Source organism: Molossus molossus, unplaced genomic scaffold, assembly GCF_014108415.1.
Source record: "Molossus molossus isolate mMolMol1 unplaced genomic scaffold, mMolMol1.p scaffold_m16_p_13, whole genome shotgun sequence".
Lineage (NCBI taxonomy): Eukaryota > Metazoa > Chordata > Mammalia > Chiroptera > Molossidae > Molossus > Molossus molossus.
In genome coordinates this window covers 46,528,677-46,551,209 of record NW_023425348.1, presented here as the reverse complement: position 1 = coordinate 46,551,209, position 22,533 = coordinate 46,528,677, and the positions used below count along the sequence as shown (strand labels likewise).

The 22,533-nt window shown below is 43.6% G+C and overlaps 1 protein-coding gene across 4 annotated transcripts in view; it reads right to left on the bottom strand.

Annotated features, from left to right (window-relative positions):
- CLPB (caseinolytic mitochondrial matrix peptidase chaperone subunit B) overlaps positions 1-22,533 on the bottom strand; it is a 151,751-nt gene that overhangs the window by 78,308 nt on the left and 50,910 nt on the right. For 2 of the 4 annotated variants that reach the window (XM_036257953.1, XM_036257956.1), the window contains exons 4-5: positions 11,471-11,574; positions 3,360-3,449 (exon numbers count right to left, since the gene is read on the bottom strand). In XM_036257953.1, coding sequence (XP_036113846.1) covers positions 3,360-3,449; positions 11,471-11,574 — 194 coding nt within the window. The remainder of the gene's footprint in view (positions 1-3,359; positions 3,450-11,470; positions 11,575-22,533) is intronic. The other 2 variants (XM_036257954.1, XM_036257955.1) reach the window with 1 other exon arrangement.

Here is a 22,533-nt window from a genome sequence, read left to right as displayed (position 1 = left end):
TCAAAACTCATTCTTTCCACTGCCCCAGCCCAACCCCATTCTAACCAAAACAGTGTCCTTGCAGCTCCAGGGATCCTCTAGGCAGGGCTGGCAACAAGAGGAAGGAGCCTGCTCTCTCTGCCTCTCAGCCAGCTCTGCTACTTGGTTGGCCAAACTTGGTCCCTCTGTGCTCCCATCTCTATACCTGCTTACCTCTCCCTCTGCCTTTTCTTCAAGATGTTAAAAACTTGCAATAAAAAACAAATACAAAATGCTGTAATTAATAGCCAATTCCAAGCCAACCCAGCATCTCTACTAATAAACCTCAACACTTGCAAAAAGAACAATAAATTCTGTCCCTCTCTGGTTCTGAGGTGGTCTCTTTTATATACTCCGTGTGTGTGTGTGTATGTATGTGGTAAGTGTGTCTACATATATATTTATTTTCCTTTATTTCCCATCCAGGGAGGGGCAGAATAATGAACTGCGTGCGTCAGGGAAGATGAATCTGAGATACTAGGGAGCAGTGCAGTAAAAAGATTAAAGTGTTATTATTGTTGGGTTTTTTTCCCCCATGGTCCATTGTGACAGCTCGACCGTCATCTGTAAAAAATGTCTCAGCGAGAGATAATCATCGGAAACTCAATAAAGCGTCAGGGGGAGCCTCAGCCCCCATCAATCACTGGGTGCCTGGAAAATTTCAGCCCTCTGTCTCCCTTCCTGCTATCCATATAAATGTCTCTAATATATTTTGTGTGGTGTGTGGAACCCATCCCTGATTTGGAACTTTTGATGAAAAAATGTTTATACACAAAATATGTAAATCAGTTAAAAATCACAAGACTAGTTCTTTGCTACCCCATCCCACATTTTCTTATTTTTATAAATGCATCAAATTTATTCTTTTTAATAAAACATGTCAACTAGTCTACCTCCCTCTCCTAGTCAAATATATATACAGGTTTAGAGGGCTAGAAGGATGAAGACAATTAACCTACTGACTGATACAATTAATCTTGAAATTGGCCAAAAGGCCTGATGTCCTGACAGTGTGTTGTCCATCCTGGTGACTCTATAGTGGCCAGCTCTGTTGAGAAATGATATGTAGAACCACTGGCCCTGAAGATGCAATGAGGCTGTGACAATGATGAGGAAGAGTCAGGGACATTATAAAAAATAATAACTTGCCCAAACAGCTTTTGGCCTGGCAGATTCCCAAGCCTTCCAAACTTTGGACAAGCCAGAGGTTCTGAGCTGACTACGTATAGCAGGGAACAGACTGATACGGTTGCTGGGTTCTCTACAAGAGCAGGAGACAGTTCTGTTGGTATTTGGCATTCTCTTTCTGCCTCAGTATGCTTTAGTGCCTACATCATAGGGTTGTAGCACACAGTACCAATAAATGTTGCTGGCTGCTACTAAAGCTATCACCATCATCATCACCTTATTATCACCTCTCCCTGCTTCTCCACCCTGGAAGGAATCAGTTCCCATGGTGCCCCATCCTCTAGGACCTTCGAGGCTCCTCTCAGTCTAAAGGACATAAAGTCCAAGCAACTGCTCACTACTCTCTATAATGAATCTTTTGCTGTGTGGATGCTTTACCTTAACAAGTTCACTTGCTGGCCTGAAACATATTTTTTCTGTTTCCCACCTCTGAATATTTTGGACATAACACACACACCAACTGCACCCACCTACTGGCCCTCCATAAAACCTTCTTATACTTCAAGGCTCAAATCTCACTTTATGTCCTTGACTGCTTCAGCCAGAGATTGTCTTCTCTGAGTTCTGAGAGTTCTTGCTATCTGTACCTCTGACTGGATCCTTGTAGAATATTGTCTTGGTCATGTCTTTAATCTTAATTATTATTAACTACTATTCTTGCTAGCACCCTGCATTTGCATGATGCCTTGTATTTTCTCAAGTTCTTTCATAAGTACTTCAATTTGATCTTTTTAAAAAAAATTTTATTTATTTATTAATTTGTTTGTTATAGATGTTTCTCATTTTTCCCCCATTGACACCCTCCTCCCTTTTCCCCCCTCCCCATCCCCAGCTTTGTTGTCTATGTTCACTGTTCATGCATATATACATGTAAGTTCTGTGGTTTATCTCTTCCCCCACAAACCTCCCTCCTCTGAGGCTTGTCAGTCTGTACCCCACCTCCATGTCTCTGGGTTAATTTTGTTCAGCAGTTTGTTTAGTTCATTATATTCCACAAATACGTGAGGTCATGTGATATTTGTCTTTCTCTGCTTGGCTTGTTTCACTTAGCATAATACTCTCTAGGTCCTTCCATGCCATCTCAAAGGATAAGAGATCTTTCTTTCTTACAGCTGCATAGTATTCCATTGTGTACATGTACCACAGCTTTTTAATCCACTCATCTACTGATGGACACTTGGGTTGTTTCCAGATCTTAGCTATTGTAAATAGTGCTGCTGTGAACACAGGGGTACATATATTCTTTCTGATTGGTGTTTCCAATTTGATCTTTATAATAAACCTATGGTATAGGAAATATTCTCTACAGATGAGATAATCAAGGTTCAGATAGATAAAGAGAATTGTCCAGGGTCACACAGTTAGGTGATAGACAGCCATTTCTAGGACTCTAAATAATGTTTGGCTCTTGCAGATAATAGTTTGCTACCATTGAAAAGCATTTGGAAGGCTGTGTCAAAGACTCTGAAGTTCTCATGAAGTTCCATGAGTGAGGATGCTGCTGCTGCTGCTGCTGATGTAAAACCAGAAATTTATATTAATGATTCTTTCTAAGTTCTGGTTTTAGAATAGGGATAAATATACCATTTCTAACTCTCCCAATAACCTTTATTTTACAAATATGGAGACAGAGCCTCTGAGCGGTACAGAAAATTGCTCCAGGTTCACCGCTATTATGTTCTGTACACCCATAATATAAGGCATAAGCACTTAGCCTCTCTAGGAGTGAAGCTTAAGTGGAAAAATAAGGTCTCTTCCAGGGAGAAGAAGGTGGATGGGTTTTTAAAGCAGCGCAAGCTCAAGGCCACAATTAACACTTGTAGTCTAGCTCATGCTACTCAAAGAGTGGGGGACTGTTAGAAATGTAAAACCTTGGGTCCCACTCAGACCTACCAAATCAGAATGTCTACAGGTGGGGCCCAGGAATCTGTTTTAACAAGCTCTCTAGGTGACTCTTATTTCCTTGGAAGCCTATTACTCTCATCTGAGTTTGTGCTCTCCCAGGGCATACATTCTCTCTGCTGTGACTGACTAGGGCTGGACACACAGTGGGTGCTGGGTGGTTAACTTATACTAAATAGATTAGCTAGGATGAGACCACCCCATGGTATGTCCTGAGGAGGGGGAGCAATATTAGAGAGCAGTTCCATTACCGCCAGTGGGGACTCCTAGCCATCTCCTGAATTCCAGGGCACTTGTCCACTGGTTTGTGATGCTCCAGCTTGCACCGTCTTGTCCCCCATCTGAAGACACAGAGATGGGGAGGTCAGCCGCAGCAGGTGAAGACCTTTAGCCCCTGGAGCTGTGGAAAGGGGGCCACCCGGGCTGACAGGGATGACTATGGCAGGTCCAGCCTGGAAAGCCAGGCCGTCTACCCCAGAAGGGCCCTATGCCAACCCAGCTTCTGCACAACTCATCTTTATTCAGCTGTCACTCGGAGCTGAGAAGAGAAGCTGATTTATAGTCTGCTCTGGCCACGTTTCTGCCATGTTTTATTGTTTTAATTGTACATATGAGAGGCGCTCAGAGTGCTCGCTTGCATGTCTGACAGCCTCAGACACCCAATGTTTATAACAGTTACTTATAAGCAGCCAGCAGCATCCCTGGCTGGGCGACTTGTTTTCTGTTATCACCAATATTACTGCCTCCTCCACCTGAGGATTGGGGCTCACCACCCACCAGCCAGCCATAAGTGGAACTCTCCTGGAGTGGGCATGGGTGGGGCTCAAGGCACTGTGTGGAATGTGGTCAAGATCAGGGAATGAGTTGGTAGAACAGCAGCCGTGATCTCCGTGTTCCCTCCACAGATGTCCCCTCTGTGTGTCTTTGCTCAAGCTGTGTCCCCCACTTAGAATCTTCTTTTTTCCCCCCCTCCTCTTTACCATCCATTGCCCAGGTCAAATTCCACTTCTTTTAAGTACATTACTTGCTCTGATGGTGAGCCTAGAGTTTCTAGAACCTTAAAAATCACATGGCTGACATGAACCTTGGAGGCCATATAATTCATTGTTCCAGGGCAAGAGTACTCTTTACAGAATCCCTGATGGACAGACATCTAGCCTCTGTCAGTGTCCCTTGAGTGGTGGTGAGCTGCTCAGTACCTCTCTAAGGCAGGTACTAAACCTGCCTTTATGGAGCCCAAACCTACCTTCCTAAAGACATTCTTCATCAAAGGTCACTAACTTTACATATGATTATTTCTAGTCATCCTAAAAACCCTATAACAAAGGTACTGTTATTCCTATGACACAAATGAGAAAACCTAAATTCACTTGCTGAAGGTCACACCACTAGTAAGCGACAGCTTAGATGAACCATGACTGCCTGGCACCAAAGCCCGACCTTTCTCCAGGACACCGTCATGCCTCTGAATATGCCACTCTAAGGGCTGGAGAATACAACAAAAGAGCCAGGCCAACAAGATTTCTATGCCAAACATTTCTGCATTGCTTACACCAGCAAACCTACCCAGAAACATGAACACTGTCAGGGTGGAAGATACTGCAATGTTCTGAACAGGCACAACAGATGTAGGGCCTCTCTGAGAGAACACAAGGCAACTTTTCCAATGCCCTTTGGTCTCTTTATCTGGATCCTCTTTCCTCTTCACACCTTAAACACTGGTACCCTGAGGAGGGACTTAGCTCTCACACCCTCACTTGAACTTCTTTCCTTGGGCAGTTTCAATCACATCCATTGCTTTTAACTACCAAGCAAATGCCAGTGACTCCTAAATCCCTATCTCCTGCCAGACTTCTTTGAACTCCAGATCATCCAACTGTTCACCCAAATGAGAAATTGAGGTACCTCCATGGGGGCCTCCTTTTTCTTTCTCTCTCTCTCTCTTTTTTTTTTTTTTGTGGTACGTGCCCCTAGCAGGAACCGAACCCAGGACTCTGGTCCGTAGGTCGACGCTCAACTGCTGAGCCAAACTGGCCAGGGCAGGTCTCCTTTTTCATCAATTCCCACATTCTACTGAGAACTCAATCTCCTTCTAATATTTTCTAACATCTATTTTCTCCATTCTTAAAGATTACTGTTAGAACTCCCCAGAAATGATAGGTGCATTTTGGGGGAGAGGAGCATAGCTTCTCATCCAATTCTCAAACAGGTCCATCATCCCCTAAAGGTCAAGAGCCACTGTTAATCTCTCTCCTCCAATTCATCACTCATCTTGTCAGGTTGGTCCATCTAAAATGTAAATGTAAACTAAACATAACCCTGCCTAAAATCCTTTGATGGCTTTCAGAAAACAATAAGAGCTCCTTAGAACTGCCTTACAAAATCCTTCCAATGTGGAACCCCAATTCCCTCTCCACTCTTACTTTTTGCTATTCTTCTCAGCACTGTGGCAAATGGTTCTAACTGCTGTCATTCACCCACCCCACATTTTTGCATGTGTTGCTCCTTCCGCCAGGGAGGTTCATCCCTTTTAGTCTACTTGGTAACTTCTGACTCATCCTTAAGGCCCAATTCAAAGTCAGTTACTCTGTGACATTTCCCAGACACCAGCCTGACGTGAGGTAGAACTTATCACTAACTATATTAGCACTTCCTATATCCTTTGTACATCTACCTTTACATTTACCACTCTACACTGTGGTGCCTTGTTCATAGGTCTGTCTTACTTGACACTGTTGAGGGGCTAAAACATGTAAATTCATTTTTGTATCCCTAGCATCTGGCAGAGTGCCTAATACTCAGTAAATGCATGCTGAATTATAAATAAATAAAACTAATAAGCAATTACAACTGTAGAACACTTTACAATTCACACATCACATATTTATCTCTTGATCTGCACAATACTGATAAGGTAGACAAGGGGTATATTACTGGGTTTTAGGGAGGTCTTGCCAAGATCACAAACTACAACTTACCACCTCCCTTCAGCATTGAGCATAGGCTGAGGCCCACAGAAATATCTATTAGAAATTTGATGGACTTCGTTACTGACTCTATGCTCCAATAGTGAAGGACTCTCCAACTTTCCTGAGCTTGTGACTTTCCTATGAATTTGATGGACACCCTATGGGTAACAGGCTTGCACCTCTTATTCTACTCTACCTTCCTCCACATTCCCACAGTCAGGTAACTTCCTGTGAAAAAGTCTGTCCCATCCACCCTGGCCAGTTTGGCTCAGCAGTTAGAGCGTCGGCCCACGGTCCAGAGAAACCCGGGTTCAGTTACCGCTGAGGGCACGTACCTTGATTGCAGTTTGTCCCCGGTCCTGGTTGGGGTTGTGTGAGAGGCAGCCACTCGATGTGTCCCTTTCACGTCGATGTCTCTGTCTCTGTCTCTGTCTCTGTCTCTGTCTCTCTCCCTCCCTGCCCCTCCATCCCACTCTATCTGAACAAAAAATGGAAAAATGTCCTTGGGTGAGGATAAAAAAAAAGAGAACAACAGATTCTTTTGTTTCTGTCTGTTTCATCAATGAGAATGACCAAGAGCTGGGTACAGTGCCTTGCATACAGTAGGCAATCAATAAATATTGGTTAAATGGATGAAAGAATGAGACATATATAAATGGAAAAAGGAAAGAAAAATATCTCTAAGAGCTTAAGGCTTAGTCAGCTAAGGAGAGAAGACAGCCTGAGATGATACTAAAGGACTGTCACTCTCTAGCCATAGAGCCCATGAACTTGGAGAGTAGAACACATCTGAACTGATATGCCAGGAAAACTGAATGATCTGCCAGAAAACTGTGGTAGGCAAAGATACTCTAGAGTTTTAAAAAAAAGTGCAAAGAGAGGTAAATCTTGCAAGCTACAGAACAGTGAGTTTATCAATGATTCCTGACAACATTTCTAGAATGCATTTTTTTTTTAACAGTTCTTATACTCTTAGGCACCAGTATGGGTTGCCTAAGGAGATCAGACATTGCCATAATTACCTAACACCCTCTTAGGAAAGGGTTTCTGGGCAAGAAAATATGATAAATGTTAAACATATTTTTATTTTAGCAAGAAATCTGAGAAAAATGTCTTAACATTTTGCGGACATGATAGAGAAGTGAAGGCTAGAAGAGAATAAAGTTTGGAAGACTTACAGGTGTGAATGTCGAATAATTCTTCAAAATTGTCCTGACCATGTTTTCCAGGGCTTTATACTTTAATACAGTTCTTATAAACATTTTAATCAAAGACTAGCATGTACATTACATGATGGCAGGGATCTTGTATAACTCAAGTGCTTAGAACAGTGACTACTAGATAGCCATATAATCAATAAAAATTTTAAAACTATTTTTGAACAAATAAATAAGTTCACAGAAAGCCCATTCACTAGGCCCTGGCCACGTGGCTCAGTTGGTTGGAGCACCATCCAGTACACCAAAAATGTTGTGGGTTAGATCCCGCGGTCAAGGTCATATAAGGCTGGGGGCGTGTATGGTCAGGGTGTGTAAAGGAGGCAACCAATAGATGTTTCTCTCTTTCTCCCCCTCTCTCAATAAAATCAATAACAACATATTCTTGGGTGAGGATTTAAAAAAAAAGAAGCCCTGGCCAGTTTTGCTCAGTGGTTAGAGCATTGGCCGGTGGACCAAAGTCTCGTGGGTTCAATTCTGGTCAAGGGCACATACTTCGGTTGTGGTTTGTCCCTGGCTCTGGTAGGGGTCATGCAGGCGTCAACCAATTGATGTGCCCTTCTCACGTTGATGTTTCTCTCTCCCTCCCTCCCACTCAGTCTGAAGATAAATAGGGAAAAATATCCTCAGGTGAGGATTTAAAAAAAGAAAAAAGAAAGCCTGTTCAGCCCCGGCCAGTTTTGCTCAGTGGTTAGAGCATCGGCCCGCAGACTGGAGAGACCTGGGTTCAGTTCCCGCTAGAGGCACGTACCTCGGTTGCAGTTTGTCCCCGGGCCCAGTTGGGGTTGTGTGGGTGGCAACCAGTTGATGTGTCTCTCTCACACTGATGTTTCTCTCTCTCTCTTCCTCCCTCTCTCCCTCCCGCTCTATCTGAAGATAAATGCAAAAATGTCCTTGGGTGAGGGATTCAAAAAAAAAAAAAAGAAAGCCTGTTCACTAAATTTGTAGGTCATGCAAAATAAGCTAAGATATTTAATATTTTTATCTTTATTTCATGATGGATATAATAGCTGTTTCCAATATTTTTGTTGTCTACCTACCTACCTACCTAGAATATAGGTTGGCTAACATAAGAGTTGAAAAGATTCAGGAGGTTGACACAAAAAGAGAGAGAGAAGGAAGGAACGAAGCACCTAGGCACTGTTGAGTTAGTCACAATTCCTGCCATCATGTACTTTATGTACTAGTCTTTGATTCAAATGAAAGGAAGGAAAGAGGGAAGGGAGGAAAAGAGGGGAGAAGGGGATAGAGGGAAGGAGGAAGAAAGGAGAAAATACCTAGAACAAGTACACTACAGCCTATGGGTCAAATCTAGCCTGTTGCCTATTTTTGTAAATAAAGTTTTATTGGAACATATCTATGTACATTCAATTGTGTATTGTCTATGGCTGCTTCTGTATCACAATGGCCAAGCTGAGAAGTCACAATCAAAATCGAAGAGTTCACAAACCTTAAAATGTTTACTATCTGGCTTTTTCCAGAAAAAGTTTGTTGACTACTGACCTAGAATATTGAATATAAGCATCAACCTGGACAGAACTATCAGAACACAAAGGTACAAAATGAACAGAGGGTGGAGATGGTTCAACAGTAGGGGTGGGACAAGATGGCTTCATGGCTCGGACATTCTTCAAAATCAGAAATGCTTATTGAGCCCTGCTGGGATCCTGAGAGCAGTGAGAAGGCACTCAAATAATACCTTCCCTTCTTCCTGGCCCTGCCCTCTCAGCAAATGCTCCTCCTTGCTTTTTGGTAAGAGCATCAGGACAGAAGACAGAGCTGAGGCAGGCAGCAAAGCTGTGTCTGAGTGAGGAGAGGACAGCTCACAAGCTGAGTGCCCTCATATTGAACTGCAAATGTAGGACAAGTTTGGTTCTCATGAAATTCTCCTCTGCTTGAAACATAAAGTGAACATAATTCCTCCAGTTCAGTGGGGACTCCAAGGGGGCACAGGTCATGGCCTGTACATGGAACTGTAAGCTGAGGAGGAAAGAAAAGACACGGGCAGATAAGAGTTCAAATAACCAAACAAAAGGCCAAGATTCAAAGAACATTCAAAAAAGCAGCTGAGAGCAGGTTGCAATTATTGCCAAGGACAGAAAAGGCTTTGTGGAGGAACTAGCTGCAGCAATGGAGCCTGACAAAAGAAGTGTCATTAAACAGGTAAAGAGGCGGGGAGGGGCAACTTCACACCTCATCTGGGCAGCAACGCTCCGCTCAGATGCTCTTGACATTCCCCTCATGCTACCAATTTGAGAAACCCTGCTGGGGGCAGCAATGACACCTCTTCTTTCTGGACCACCACACCCACATCACTCTGGCAGGCTCCCTGACATCTCTTGCTCCACTTGGCTGAACCTCCCTCCAGGTCAATGTTCTGACCTTTAGGCCATCAGCATGGCTGACTGTCCCCTTGGCATCACTGCCAACCCTGAAGCAATCACTGCTCAGCTACCCTGTGGCTAGAAACTGAGAGGAGCCCTGGCAGGTTTGCCTCCGTGGTTAGAGCATCGGCCTGTGGACCCAAGAGTCGCGGGTTTGATTCCGGTCAAGGGCATGTACCTCGGTTGTGGTTCAGTCCCCAACCTTGGTCAGGGTCATGCGGGAGGCAGCCAGGCAATGTATGTCTCTTATATTGATATTTCTCTCTCTCTCCCTGCCTTCCTCCCTCCCACTCTATCTGAAGATAAAATAAAAAAAAATGCCCTGGCCAGTTTGGCTCAGCGGTTGGAGCGTTGGCCTGTGGTCCAGAGAGACTGGGTTTGGTTCCCGCTAAGGGCGTGTACCTCAGTTGCGGTTTGTCCCCGACCCTGGTTGGTCGTGCTGGTGGCAGCCACTCGATGTGTCCCTTTCGCGTCGATGTTTCTCTCTCCCTCTTCCTCTCTCTCCCTCTTCCTCTCTCTCCCTCTCCCTCTATCTGAACAAAAAATGGAAAAATGTCCTCGGGTGAGGATAAAAATAAAATAAAGAAAAATAAAAATAAAAAAATAAAATAAAAAAATATTCTCGGGTGAAGATAAAAAAAAAGAAACTGAGAGGAATCTGGGCCTCTGTGAGTGCTCCAGGATAATGGGCAGGCAGGGGGGCCAGTCTAGACAAGCAAAAGCCCAAATATAAAATATTCATTTCTGTCTGCAGCCAAAGCAACTGGCCATTTTCTCGACCCCACTTTTGAAGAACTACTCACCAGAGGCAACACAGACTGACTTGCCCAGGTACCTTCCAAACGACATGTGACCAAGCCCTGGCACAGGTTCGCACTGCTGCTCTCTTCTGAAGGCCAAACAATCACCTACACAACACCCCAGGTAGACACTGATGACCACCCCATTTTATAAGCATAGACATCAAGGCACAGAGAAGGTCCATGTGTCTTGGGTCACACAGTAAGTAGAGGGGCCAGTCCCAGAAAGAGAATTGTATTTTACATATAGGAGTTGGAAAAAAAGCAGTATTCAGAGTAGCACTAAGGGATTTCTGAGGTTGAGGAAACCAGTGAGGCTGCTTTCTAGTCTGGGGCAGGGATGGGACAGGGAAAGTCTGCAGGAAGTAGAAGAGAAAAAAAATCCACATTCCATGTAGTTGCTTTATTTATTTTATGGAAACCTGCTCCACTGTCCTCTCATCTGAGGCTCCAAGGCTGAGGTGTTTTGGGGAGAACATCAGTGAAAGGTTCCTTTTTTTTAATCCTCACCCGAGGATATTTTTCCATTTTTTGTACAGATAGAGTGGGAGGGAGAGAGAGAGAGAGAAACATCGACGTGAAGGGACACATCGAGTGGCTGCCACCCGCACGACCAACCAGGGCCGGGGACAAAGTGCAACCGAAGTACGTGCCCTTAGCGGGATCCAAACCCAGGTCTCTCCGGACCGCAGGCCGACGCTATAACCGCTGAGCCAAACCGGCCAGGGCGAAAGGTTCCTTTTATCTCTTACCCCATTCATGAAGTCAGGCCTCTAATTTATTCCCCAAGACTTCTTAAGTGACATAAATTGTAGAGCCCAAAAGGGCTGTGAAGGGCATCTGTTCCAAGCCCTTTGGGTTATCCATGAGTTCCCAGGGGACAAGGGACTTGCAGGCCCTCACTGAGTTGCTGGTAGCGCTAGCACAGAGCAAGGCTACCTGGAAGCCACAGGGAGGACAGTGCTCAGAACAGCAGGATAGTCTGCACTTACCTTCCAAAGAATGGATTCCCTGCTCCTTGGCAGTCTTATAAACACTGCTGAAATTGTCCCCAAGGTTTGGGTCAGCACCGGCAGCAAGAAGGACCTGCACCACACTGAAAGAGAAAGACAGAAGCATCAAAAGCAAGAAAGGCCCAGGAAGTAGAGACCCAGAATCTGAAGCACGTTAGATTGGATTTGCCTCTACTCATGAGTGGTTCAGTGGAAATAACATGAACTCTGTGAATGTCAAAGGCAGCAGTAGGAAAGCTGGCTCTGAAACTTATTGGCTGACAGGCTCTGGACAAGATATTTAACACTTCTCTAATACTCAGTTTCCACAACTATAAAAAACAAAGTGTTTGTCCTATGCTCCAGTCACTGTTCCAGGTGCTAGGGTCTGTGCCCTCATAGAGCTTTCCAATATTCTGGAAAGGACAGCAATTTAGCATAAAATTATAGCAAAGTGTGGTAAAGGCTCTGATGTAAGAAGTACCATTTGCAGTGGGAAACCAAGAGGCCATTAAGAAGGGCCTCCCAGTGGTATTTAAAGTATTGAAGACATGAAGGCTGAACAGCCAGACCTGGAATGGTGAAGTTGGGAGGATCCAACGCATTAACAAATCCTGGATACAAAAGTGCTTCACCTGAAGAAAACAGCAGGAGTAGAGTGTAAGGGGAAGAAAAGTGGGAGATGAGGTAAGCCACTGAAGAGCTTAAAGGGGAAATGACATGCCCTGCCGGTTTGGCTCAGCAGTTAGAGCGTTGGCCCACGGACCAGAGAGTCCTGGGTTTCGTTCCCCCTAAGGGCACGCACCTCAGTTGCAGTTTGTCCCCGGCCCTGGTTGGGTTGTGTGGGTGGCAACCACTCGATGTGTCCCTTTCACGTCGATGTTTCTCTCTCTCTCTCTCCCTCCCACTCTATCTGAACAAAATATCAAAGCATGTCCTCGGGTGAGATAAATAAAGGGGAAATGACATGACAAGATAAACTCTTCTTCCTCACTTCAAAAGATATACATATTTTAAAAAATGAAAACTGTACTAAAATATTAAATTTAAAAATGAAAGTCTCCCCTTATATTCATCTCCTCAATCTAAGTTCCAGTGGCAACCACTATTTATTGTTTGGTGTGTTTCCTTCCAAACCTTCGGTTTTGGAAGAATCATTCCAGTGGCTGTGAGAATGGGCTGGAGGGAGTAGGACCAGAGGCAGGAGCCTCCACAGGGTCATTGTGAGGTTGAATTGGGTAAATTTATAAAGCACCAAGCACTGTGCTTGACCCAGGAAGTGTTCTTAGCTTCCCTTCTACTATGTAATGTTCCTGCTAATGCTTTCTTTTATCCTAATAAAAAAGAGCTTGTGTTCACTATAGGAAAATCAGAAAATGTACATAATGTAAAAGAAGAAACTGTTTTAGAATATACAACATCCTTCCAGCTTTTCCAATGTATACATACCTCTATTTTATTACAAAAATGAGATCATATATGAACTTTATCTAAACATACATACACTCACACCCTCCAGGTTTTAATATTTGTCTACCACATTATTTTTAATGACTACAGTATTCCACTATAAGACTATTCTATATACTTTACTTAGCCAATCCCATATTATAAAATAATTAGATTATTTTAAAATATTTCAATAATATAATCTCTGATTATTTCCTTTGGATAAATTCCTAGGAGATAAAGTTCTAGGTAAAAAGTATATTCATTTTTAAGAGCTTTGATAAGTATTACTAAATTACCTTTCAGAAAGATTGTACCAATTTCTAGTCCCACTAGCAAAGGATGAAGGAAAGTAACTGCTGTGCTTTCCTTTCACCAAATAGGGTGTTGTTTTCTTTTTCATAATGTGTTAAGTTGATAAACAGGAAATGGAATCACACTGTTGTTTCAACTTGCATTTCTTTGATTTTTCTTCTAAAAAAATATGTTTAATAGTCAGTTGTGTTTCTTTTTTCACAAATCCTTTATTCATGTCCTGTGTCCGTTTTTTTCTGAGTGTGTTAATCTTTTGCTTAATGACCTTCAAATTGTTAATGCTTTTGAAGGCATTAATGGAAATAATTTTTAAAAATCACTCTAGAGCGACTATTAAAAAGCTCAAGTATAGCCCTGGCCGGTTTGGCTCAGCGGTTACAGCGTCGGCCCGCAGACCAGAGAGTCACGTGTTTGGTTCCCACTTAAGGGCACGTACCTCGGTTGCAATTTGTCCCCGGCCCCAGTTGGGGTCATGTAGGTGGCGACCACTCTATATGTCTCTCTCACATCGATGTTTCTGTCTCTCTCTTCCCCCCTTCTCCCTCCTGCTCTGTCTGAAGATAAACGCAAAAATGTCCTCGGGTGAGGATTAAAAAAAAAAAAGCCAATACAGTACAAAAGGGTTGTTACAGAAAGGCAAACTAACTGAAGGCAGTGAAGAACAGTCTCTGATAAAGAGGTAGTGTGGTAAAGAGGTAATGTGGTACAGAGTTTAACACTGGCTTTAAAATCTGGGACAATCTAAGCATCAACATGAATAATGACAGCAATGGATTATAATCTATTGAGTAAAATAAGATTTCATGAGTCCATGTTGAAAATAAATTAGTAAGTCAAAGGGGGACAAGGGAAACTCTTACTGTAGGAAGATATAATAAATGTAGAAGGAAGGATGAAATTAGAAAATCATCATTTTGTAATGTCATAATTATCAGGGATAACAAGAGTATCTAGTTCACATGTCTGTGTTAATGTATGTAAAGTGTTCAGAACAGTGACTGACTTAAAATAAGTGCTCAACAAATGCTATTATTTCTATGTACCTGACCCAGTGGTTAGGCTGTGGGGAAATCAAGAGAAGTATAAACTAAGACACTTAAATTGAGAAGACAGTATGCCGTTTTATTACAAGTACAGAGAAATCTGGGTTCAAATCAAAGCTCTGTCATTTACTGACTATGGTTTTGGACAACTTAGAATACCTTTGAGACTCCATTTCCTTACCAGAATAATGGAATAATAATAATAATGTAAAACTCCATAGTGCCTGGCACAAAGACGAAGTTTCACAAATATGAGCTCTCGCATCCCTTGTCCATATATTCCCAGTGAAAATAACACAAGTCTGGCCCAAAGTACACACCAGATTTGTACCTGACCATCGCCAAGACATGCTGGTATAGCCCTATATTAAGAAGGCATCTCTTCTATATTCTGCACAAGTTAGCTTGTTTTAAAATCTAAGACAGAAGGGTCTGTCGATCTAAACTCAAAGGGACATAATTTGGTTAATCCTCAGCTGTTGTATCCAATCACTGTTCAATCACACCCCCTCCCATGGCAGGCTGTCCCTCCAGGCAGCTAGTGTCACTAACTGTGCTACCTGGGCCTCTTCAGGTTCATGAGTATTGATTCTATCTGTCCAATTTGCAGGCTGCAAGACGTGTCCAAGCAACCAAGTATGAAGCCCTTGGCCCCGGAGGGCAGACAGTGGTCTGGCAGGATGGGGAAAGGAGAGTGACTAGGCTCAGCCCTGGGGCTGCTAACCCAATCAAAGCGAATGGGCAATTCACTTCACAAAGTTGAAGGCCAAAGAGGGTAAACATCTAAGCTAGTGAGTCATTCTGCAACCTCAGAGAAGATTCCCTTCACTTTTAATAAAACTCAAAAGGCAGCAGCCCCACTGTGGGATAGAGCTAAGACTAATGGAACTGCTCCATTAGTGGCTGCTCAGTGGCCAAGAGTGGCACCAAACACCTTGCCAGATGGCTAGTTGGCTTTTCATTTGACAGCTATCATGTACAATCAATGCAGAGCTCCATGGAGATCGGGCCCTTCTTAGAAAAGCCAGCCCAGATCAGGCTGAAGGGCTACATGACTATGGTTAGCTTTGGTGACCAAAAGAACCTCATGGACCTGTGTGTGGGCTGCAGCATGGCAGAAATAGAGTAGGAGAGCAGCCAGGTGAAAGAAAGCAAGGCTGGAAGTGCCAACAAGTTCAGAGTCGAAACAGAACCAAGGAAACAGAGACCAGGCAGCAGAGATGTGTCAGAGAGTCAGAAGCCAAGTAAGGTGGCAAGGACTAGAGGCTGAGGCACAACAGTAGACCACAAACAAAGTGAGCAGTGAGAAACCAAGGAATATACTGGTAGTACCTGAGGGCAAGGCAAAAGGAGCAGTAACCAGGAGCAGCAGTGAGGAAACTAGAAATGAAGTGATTTCTACCTCTTTGACATTTTTTTGCTTAAATAGCAACAAGTCCCCAAATTTAGAACTACTTTTGGGAGAAGGTGACTTCCATGGGGAGAAGGTGAGTCGGCCCACCTGGGTGACAAGAGGAATACAGTGTCAGCCATAAAACCAGAATCTGACAACACAAAGGGAGGCAGGTACTGATATTCAAGGTGATTCACCAGAGGACAACTGCAGCCTCCCCTCGGTTCTGGTGCTGGCACACTGACTGCCATTTTGTAGTTTAGGCATTACTGCCTTAAATTTTAGCTGGTACCAAATGGGCTGTGGTGTATGGGCTAGAACTTCATGGTCTTAGTAGTTGGATTAAAGGAGGCAGAGAACACCATGAAAACATCTCCACTCAAAGGAACTACACCGACTACTCCACAGATATTCACTGAGCAAAGGCTTAAGAATATCAGCAATTCTCCCAGTAAGCTCAGGAGCTGGCCTCTGGTGTTCTGTGGAAAGATATGTGTACAAATGTCAATATCAACTTCAAAGGCTAGAGCTACTTTCCAGATGCACTACTTCCCTTATTAACTTGGGGAGTCAGAAAATGTCTATAGCCCAAGAGAATGGGGGTTTGTCATTTAGTAACTTGGCTCTAGTAGCAGTACTTGTCTTCCTATGTGCCCATCAGAATATGTTCTGTTCTTATCTTCCTCCAAGTGAACTGACACACCAAAAGAACTGGGCCTTGCAAATACTGAAGGTGATGTTTGTGAGGGATAGCATCAAGCTGACAGGCTGGTGGAGGAGCAGCAACGGGAAAAAGCTAGCCATGCTGGGGTGGGGGGTAGGCAGGCCTGAAATCTGGCTAATCAGAAATGGTCAGGTCTTGAAAGTTGTCCTGAGGCAGGCAGGAGAATGCAGGTTAGACACCAAGACCTCAGCAAATTACATATGTGAGTCGGAACACTAAGCTTTGATTCTAGGCCGAGAGCTATTTTCTCTCTGCCTTGTTTTTACTGTTTGCTAGTACAAGTATCTATTTCCATCCATTTTCTCAAGGGTATATAGAGTGTGACTAAGTAAGAGGAAGACAGTGGTCTAATAATGAAAGCTAAGATTTGTATATACTTCTTACATGTCAGGTGCTATTTTAAACATGATATATAGTCTAACACATTTAATCTGCACAACAACTGTATGATGTAGGTTACACATAAGAAAACTGAAGCACTAGGGGGTTAAGTAACGTGTCCAAGGTCATTCAGCTGTCAGGAGTGGAGGTGGGATCGAACCTGGCAGTCTGGCTATAAAGTCCATATCCTTATCACTCTGCTATATTGACCCCCACGTAGCCATCTGTAGGGGCACTTTGCCTCAACTCAGTTTTTAGCAGACCAACAGAAAAATGAGGCAAACATATAAATAGTCAATCCCCAGAGGAGGAAACAGACAGACAAAAAAGATTATTATTATTATTATTATTAAGTATATGAAGAGATATACTCAAGTTCATTTGTTATCAGAGAAATGCAAATTAAAATGAGATATCGCTTTAAATTCCACATATTAACAAAAGTTAGAAAACTGAAAAATGCCAAGTGTTGGTGAGGACATAGGGTTCTGAGACTCTTCATGCATTGTCAGGGGAGAGACTGGTGCAGCCATTCTGGAAGCTAATCTTACAATACTTTGTCAGATTAAAGTACCCTACCCTACAGCCCAGCCCTTCTCCTCCTTAGTACAGATATCCCAGATAAATCCTTAGGCAACACAGAGGATGTTCATCACAGCATTCTGTGGCACTGGGGAGTTGTAGACAATCAAGTATCCATCACTGGGGAACAAATAAGTTAAATGTGGTAGGCACACACTATGAAACATGATGTACCACTGGAAGAAACAGGCTGGATATACATGCAGCAAGATGGATACATGATTTTTAAAGGCCTGATTCCCTTTCATCTTCTATTCGTCATTAATTGAACCTGACAATCTGTTCCAAAGTTTATTCCTTCAGGGAGTCTCACCATCACAGAACTTCTGATTCCTATGCTGATAGTGATCTTGGAGACTGAAGAATTAAGGACCTAGTAAACACAATGAACTCCCTGAGCATAAGCCATCAAATATACCACTCCTGCGATGTGTCTCCCTTCTTCAACTAGCTAGTAGTCCCCATTCACCTTCAGGGCTCCTCAGTGACCTGGTCACCAACTCAACTGAGCCTTCTCTGTCTTCCAGCCTGGACCCATGCCTTTCTTCTTTGTCAGCACAGAACTCTGTACTCACCCCCATAGCAGGTGACCCTCATCATCACAGTGTATTGTCATTGCTTGTTTATTGTTATTTGCCTTTCTCACTAGACTCTCAGGCAAGGGCCATGTCTCAACCTTCTTTCTCAGCTCCTTGATCAGTGCCTAGATCACTGTAAGTGGTCAACAGATGTTCTCTGAATGAGTGCATGAAGAAATGAATGGAGCAGGAATAAATTAAATCATTAACTTACTTGGTGGGAAATGGGAGAGAAAGGTGAAAGGCAACTATCTCAGCCCTGCCCAGCCCTCTCCCACCAAACGAGGCCACAGGCAGTTTAGCTGTGGAAAACCTCTATCTTCCTCTCCTGAGCACCAGCCCCTTCCTGGGGTATCGGAAATTCCCAGGCACAGCTGAGGAAATGAACAGGATGACGGCCCCTTCATGGCAGTTCCCGGGACTCATGAAACTCCCTTTGGAGCCACAGCTTCCATGAGGCTCATTTTAATTTGCTGATCAGGCTGTAATTAGATTAGAGGTGGGCGCACATGTAGGAAGGTTGGCTCGCACTGACCTTGATGAGCTCCCGCTTTTAGGACAGTGGGATGTCACAATGATTGGGAAGACAGTTACATCGATCGACATTAAGGCTTTCTGCTCTCAGTGGCTGGAGGGGCTTGGGGTCGTCACATCAGTTAGGAAAGAGCGAGGAAACCTGTGGTGTGAGCTGAGGCCTGTGCAGGGCCAGACGCATGTCAAAGACGGCTGGTGAGCAGCTGGAGTTGGTGAAGCAAGAAGGGCAGTGATCCCAGCTCCAGGTCGTCCCCACACAATGTTGAGCTTCAGGAGAAGCTCCGCCAACTCCTCCTCCCTCTACCCCCCACATCCAAAGAACAGGGTCACTGTGAAGAGTGTCATGGGTCCCAAGGAGAAGAAAAGAGTTGACCTATTCTCAGCCCACTGCACACTTCGATGAGGGGAGGAAGCAAAGAGGTCACAGCCCAGGAGGTTTGCTGGAAAGTCAAATGAGCTGTGTCTCATTTGGTCTCCTGGCTGCTCAGGAAAGCAGGGTGGCCAGACCAAAGGCAAACGGCATGTATTACATCTAGAGGTCCTGTGGCTGGGCATGAGCTGGGGGTGAGGAGGGAAGGGAAAGCAGTTTTCTTTTTAAAGCCGGCTTCCTTAGGCAACTAACTAAAGATTAGGTGGAAAGCAAGGTACCTGTCTGTGTAAAATGTGCCCCAATTTCCTCAAGTAAGGATAATAATCTATTGTTTACTTCCCTCAAAAGGTAAAGATCAGTAATCATAATAAAGTAGCCACTTTGCATTAACTATTTCAGATCCATATAACCACCTGCAATGAGGTAGGTACTAGTCTTATTTTTATAAATGAATAAACTGAGGTTCAGCAAGATAATACGAGTTACCCATTTAATGTACACATTAAATAAACACAGGAACCAAGATTCAAATTCAGGTCTGTCTGGGGCCAAACCTATTGCAAATTCCCCTGAACCACACTGGTTCTCATTCATTCAACCATCCCTTAGTCTGTTGTGCTATCTCATAGTTACTGAGTCCCTACTATAAATCAGGGACAGAGATATTTTCAGATAGTAGTTAAAGTAAAGCAAGATCATAGCACCTAATTGGGATGAGAGGAAGTCCAATTCAGATGGAGAAAGATCAAACGCAATGGTGGGCCCAGACAAGATGAGATAATTTGGGGCAAGGCTCAAGGAAGGCATGGCACATTAAGCAGAGGGCCATGGAATCAAGATCACCCATCACAGGATTTCCAAGACAATCCAAGTTTCACCTCCTCAGCCTAGTTCTAAATACCCTTCCATGTCTTTCAATCTGTGATTGAAAAACCCTCCCATGTCTTTCAACTGATGGGCCAATGTGGTTAAGCCTTAGTTGATAGGGATTCTCACCACAGTATGGGTCCAGACTAGGCTCTCTCTAGGCAAATGATCCATGAGTATAACGAGGCTGGTTTATCTCTTAGACACTGGACAAAAATAACAATAAGAAAACCAAAAATATTAATAGCAGTAGCAGATAACTACTATATTTACTATGTGCTAGGAACTGTGCTAAGCAGTTTTATGTGTGTTTTAATTTTAGCAACCACCCTATGCTGAGGTAAGTGCTATTATTATTATTTTTTTTGTAAGTGCTATTATTATTCTCATTTTGCAGATGAGGAAACAGAGCTAGTAAGAGGCAAATCTAGGTTTTAAACTCAGGCAGTCTCCTTCCAGAGCCCTCATTACTTACTAAAATGTCACACACAACTAGATGATATACTCCCCAAAACAGGGACTGTGTCTGGCCATCCATTTCCTCGTACAGGCCAATAAGTGTTTGTTGAATCAATTCACTTCTGGGGCCTTAACACTGTACTGCTGATGCACACATTGAGTTTTAGTCAGCTCATGGGCTTGATTTGCTCGTATTGCTAAATTGGGTTGCTCTCAATCTGAATTTTACAGTTAATTTTGGTTTTAATTGTAGACTAAAACACTCATTCCTGTTAATAAAAAAAAAAATGTTTTTTCTTTATTGATTTTAGAGAGAGAGGAAAGGAGAGGGAGACAGAAACATCGATGAGAGAGAACATCAATTGGCCGCCTCCTGTATGCCCCCCCACTGGGGATTTGGCCCACAACCTGGGCATGTGCCCTGACCAGAAATCGAACTGGCAATCTCTTGGTGCAAGGGTCGACACTCAACCACTAAGCCACACTGGCCAGGCATCCTCTTAATCTTTATCAGCACAGATTTAACCACTGCTCTAGCCTACTGACTTCTTTTTTCGTGTCTGTGATTCTTTCACCCGACATAATTGCTACCTCTTAAAGCTTCATTTAATCTGTCAATTTGATAGGCATTTATCTATGGTCTCAATGGAATCAGTGATGTAACTACTGAACAGGACAGAGCCCCATGGCTCTGATGTCTTTAAAGAAGAGGTGAAGGAGTGACCATATCATAGTCCCTGTAAATCAAATACTCTTCCCCAAGCAGCTGAACTGAGTGACCAATGGATGCTCTCCTGGTCCCAACCGATACTCTCCATGGAGACAGCACTGAACACAGAACCCCAGGATAGAATACAGCAGTGTGTGTGTGTGTGTGTGTGTGTGAGGGGGGAGGCACCCTGTCATGTTAGGCAAATGAGCTGGCATTGCTTTCCAGGGAACAGTGTCTTGGGTTGCCTGAGGTCAAGGCAGGCGCCTGCCAAACTAGAATTGGGTGCATGTTGGAATTGGAATATCATTACTACAAAACAGGATTATCTTGAGTAACGATTCCAAATGGGATTAGAAATGACTCTTTGTTACTCAGAGATAATCAGCCACAGCAGCAGTGGTGGGTGGGAGAAATGTCAAGCTTGGCACACTTTTCGGGGGGCATGGTGCTGGCATTCTGGGCACCTGGCCAGCACCCTCACCCATCCTTCCTTGCTGGGAAATACTGGGCACTGTCCTGCATTGGGCAGGTGGCCACCTGGGACAAGAGCCAGCGCCCATCAGAGTGCCCTGCTCTGGGGACTCATGTTCTAGGCAAAGATTCTCAGATGAAGAGGACTGGAAAAAGAATCTCCAAAGCCCTCCAAAGCAGTAATAATAATAATAGTTAAGGTACAACCACTACTACTATACTACTTCTAACTAAAGTAGCAAACCCTTATCAAGTGATTACTATATAGCAGGCATTATTCTAAACACTTTACATATATTTACACATTTATACCTCAAACTAGCTTTTTGAGGTAAATCTGCTTAGTATTTCTATTTTATGGCTGAACAAACAATCACAGATAAGTAAAATAATTTGCCAATGTACATAACTAGTAAGAGGAAGAGTCTGGATTTGAACCCAGGTAATCTGGCTCTAGAGCTCACAGCTGAACCACATGCTAGACTGTTCACAGCCTAAAAGGATCACAGTTAGGGTGGGATAAGGCCTTTCCTTCACACTCTGGTCTCTAGACCCTGCCAGTTCTACCAGCTCTGGCACATTCCTACTTTCTCATCTTTGTGAACCTATGCTCACAACAGTCCAACTTCCTCACCCTCCACCTTTAATGAAGAAAATCATGTTCATCTTTCAAGTCCTACCTCATGTGAAAGGGCCTCCTTTCATGATCTCCCCCGAGTACTCTAGGTGGTCTTCTTGGGGCACTGACCACATTCTGCCTCATTTAAAGTGAGACTTGTTTTATCCCTTTTCTGTCAGCTTTCTGAGACAAGGAGAGTGATTTGTCTATTTTTAGATTTTTCATAATCATCCAGCACATTGCTGTTCATCAAGAAACTATGATTGAGATGACTTGATTCCTGGTCCCAGCAACCATTGGTTCATTCTATGGCCTTGCTGCCTGGCCCTTCCCTCCATAGGCAGTTTAGTCCAGTGGAAAGAATAAGGGCTTGGAGCTCAGAGACCTGGATTCCAATCCTGTCTCCTTCTTTCACTTACTAGACAACCTTGGGCATCTCTGAGCTTCATTTTCCCTATCTTTAAAATAAGGATAAAAATCTCTCTCTTTTAGGATTGCAGTGAGGATTACAGCCAACATGGGAAGTGCTCAACATGGGCCTAGCACACAGAAGGCACCCAATCAAC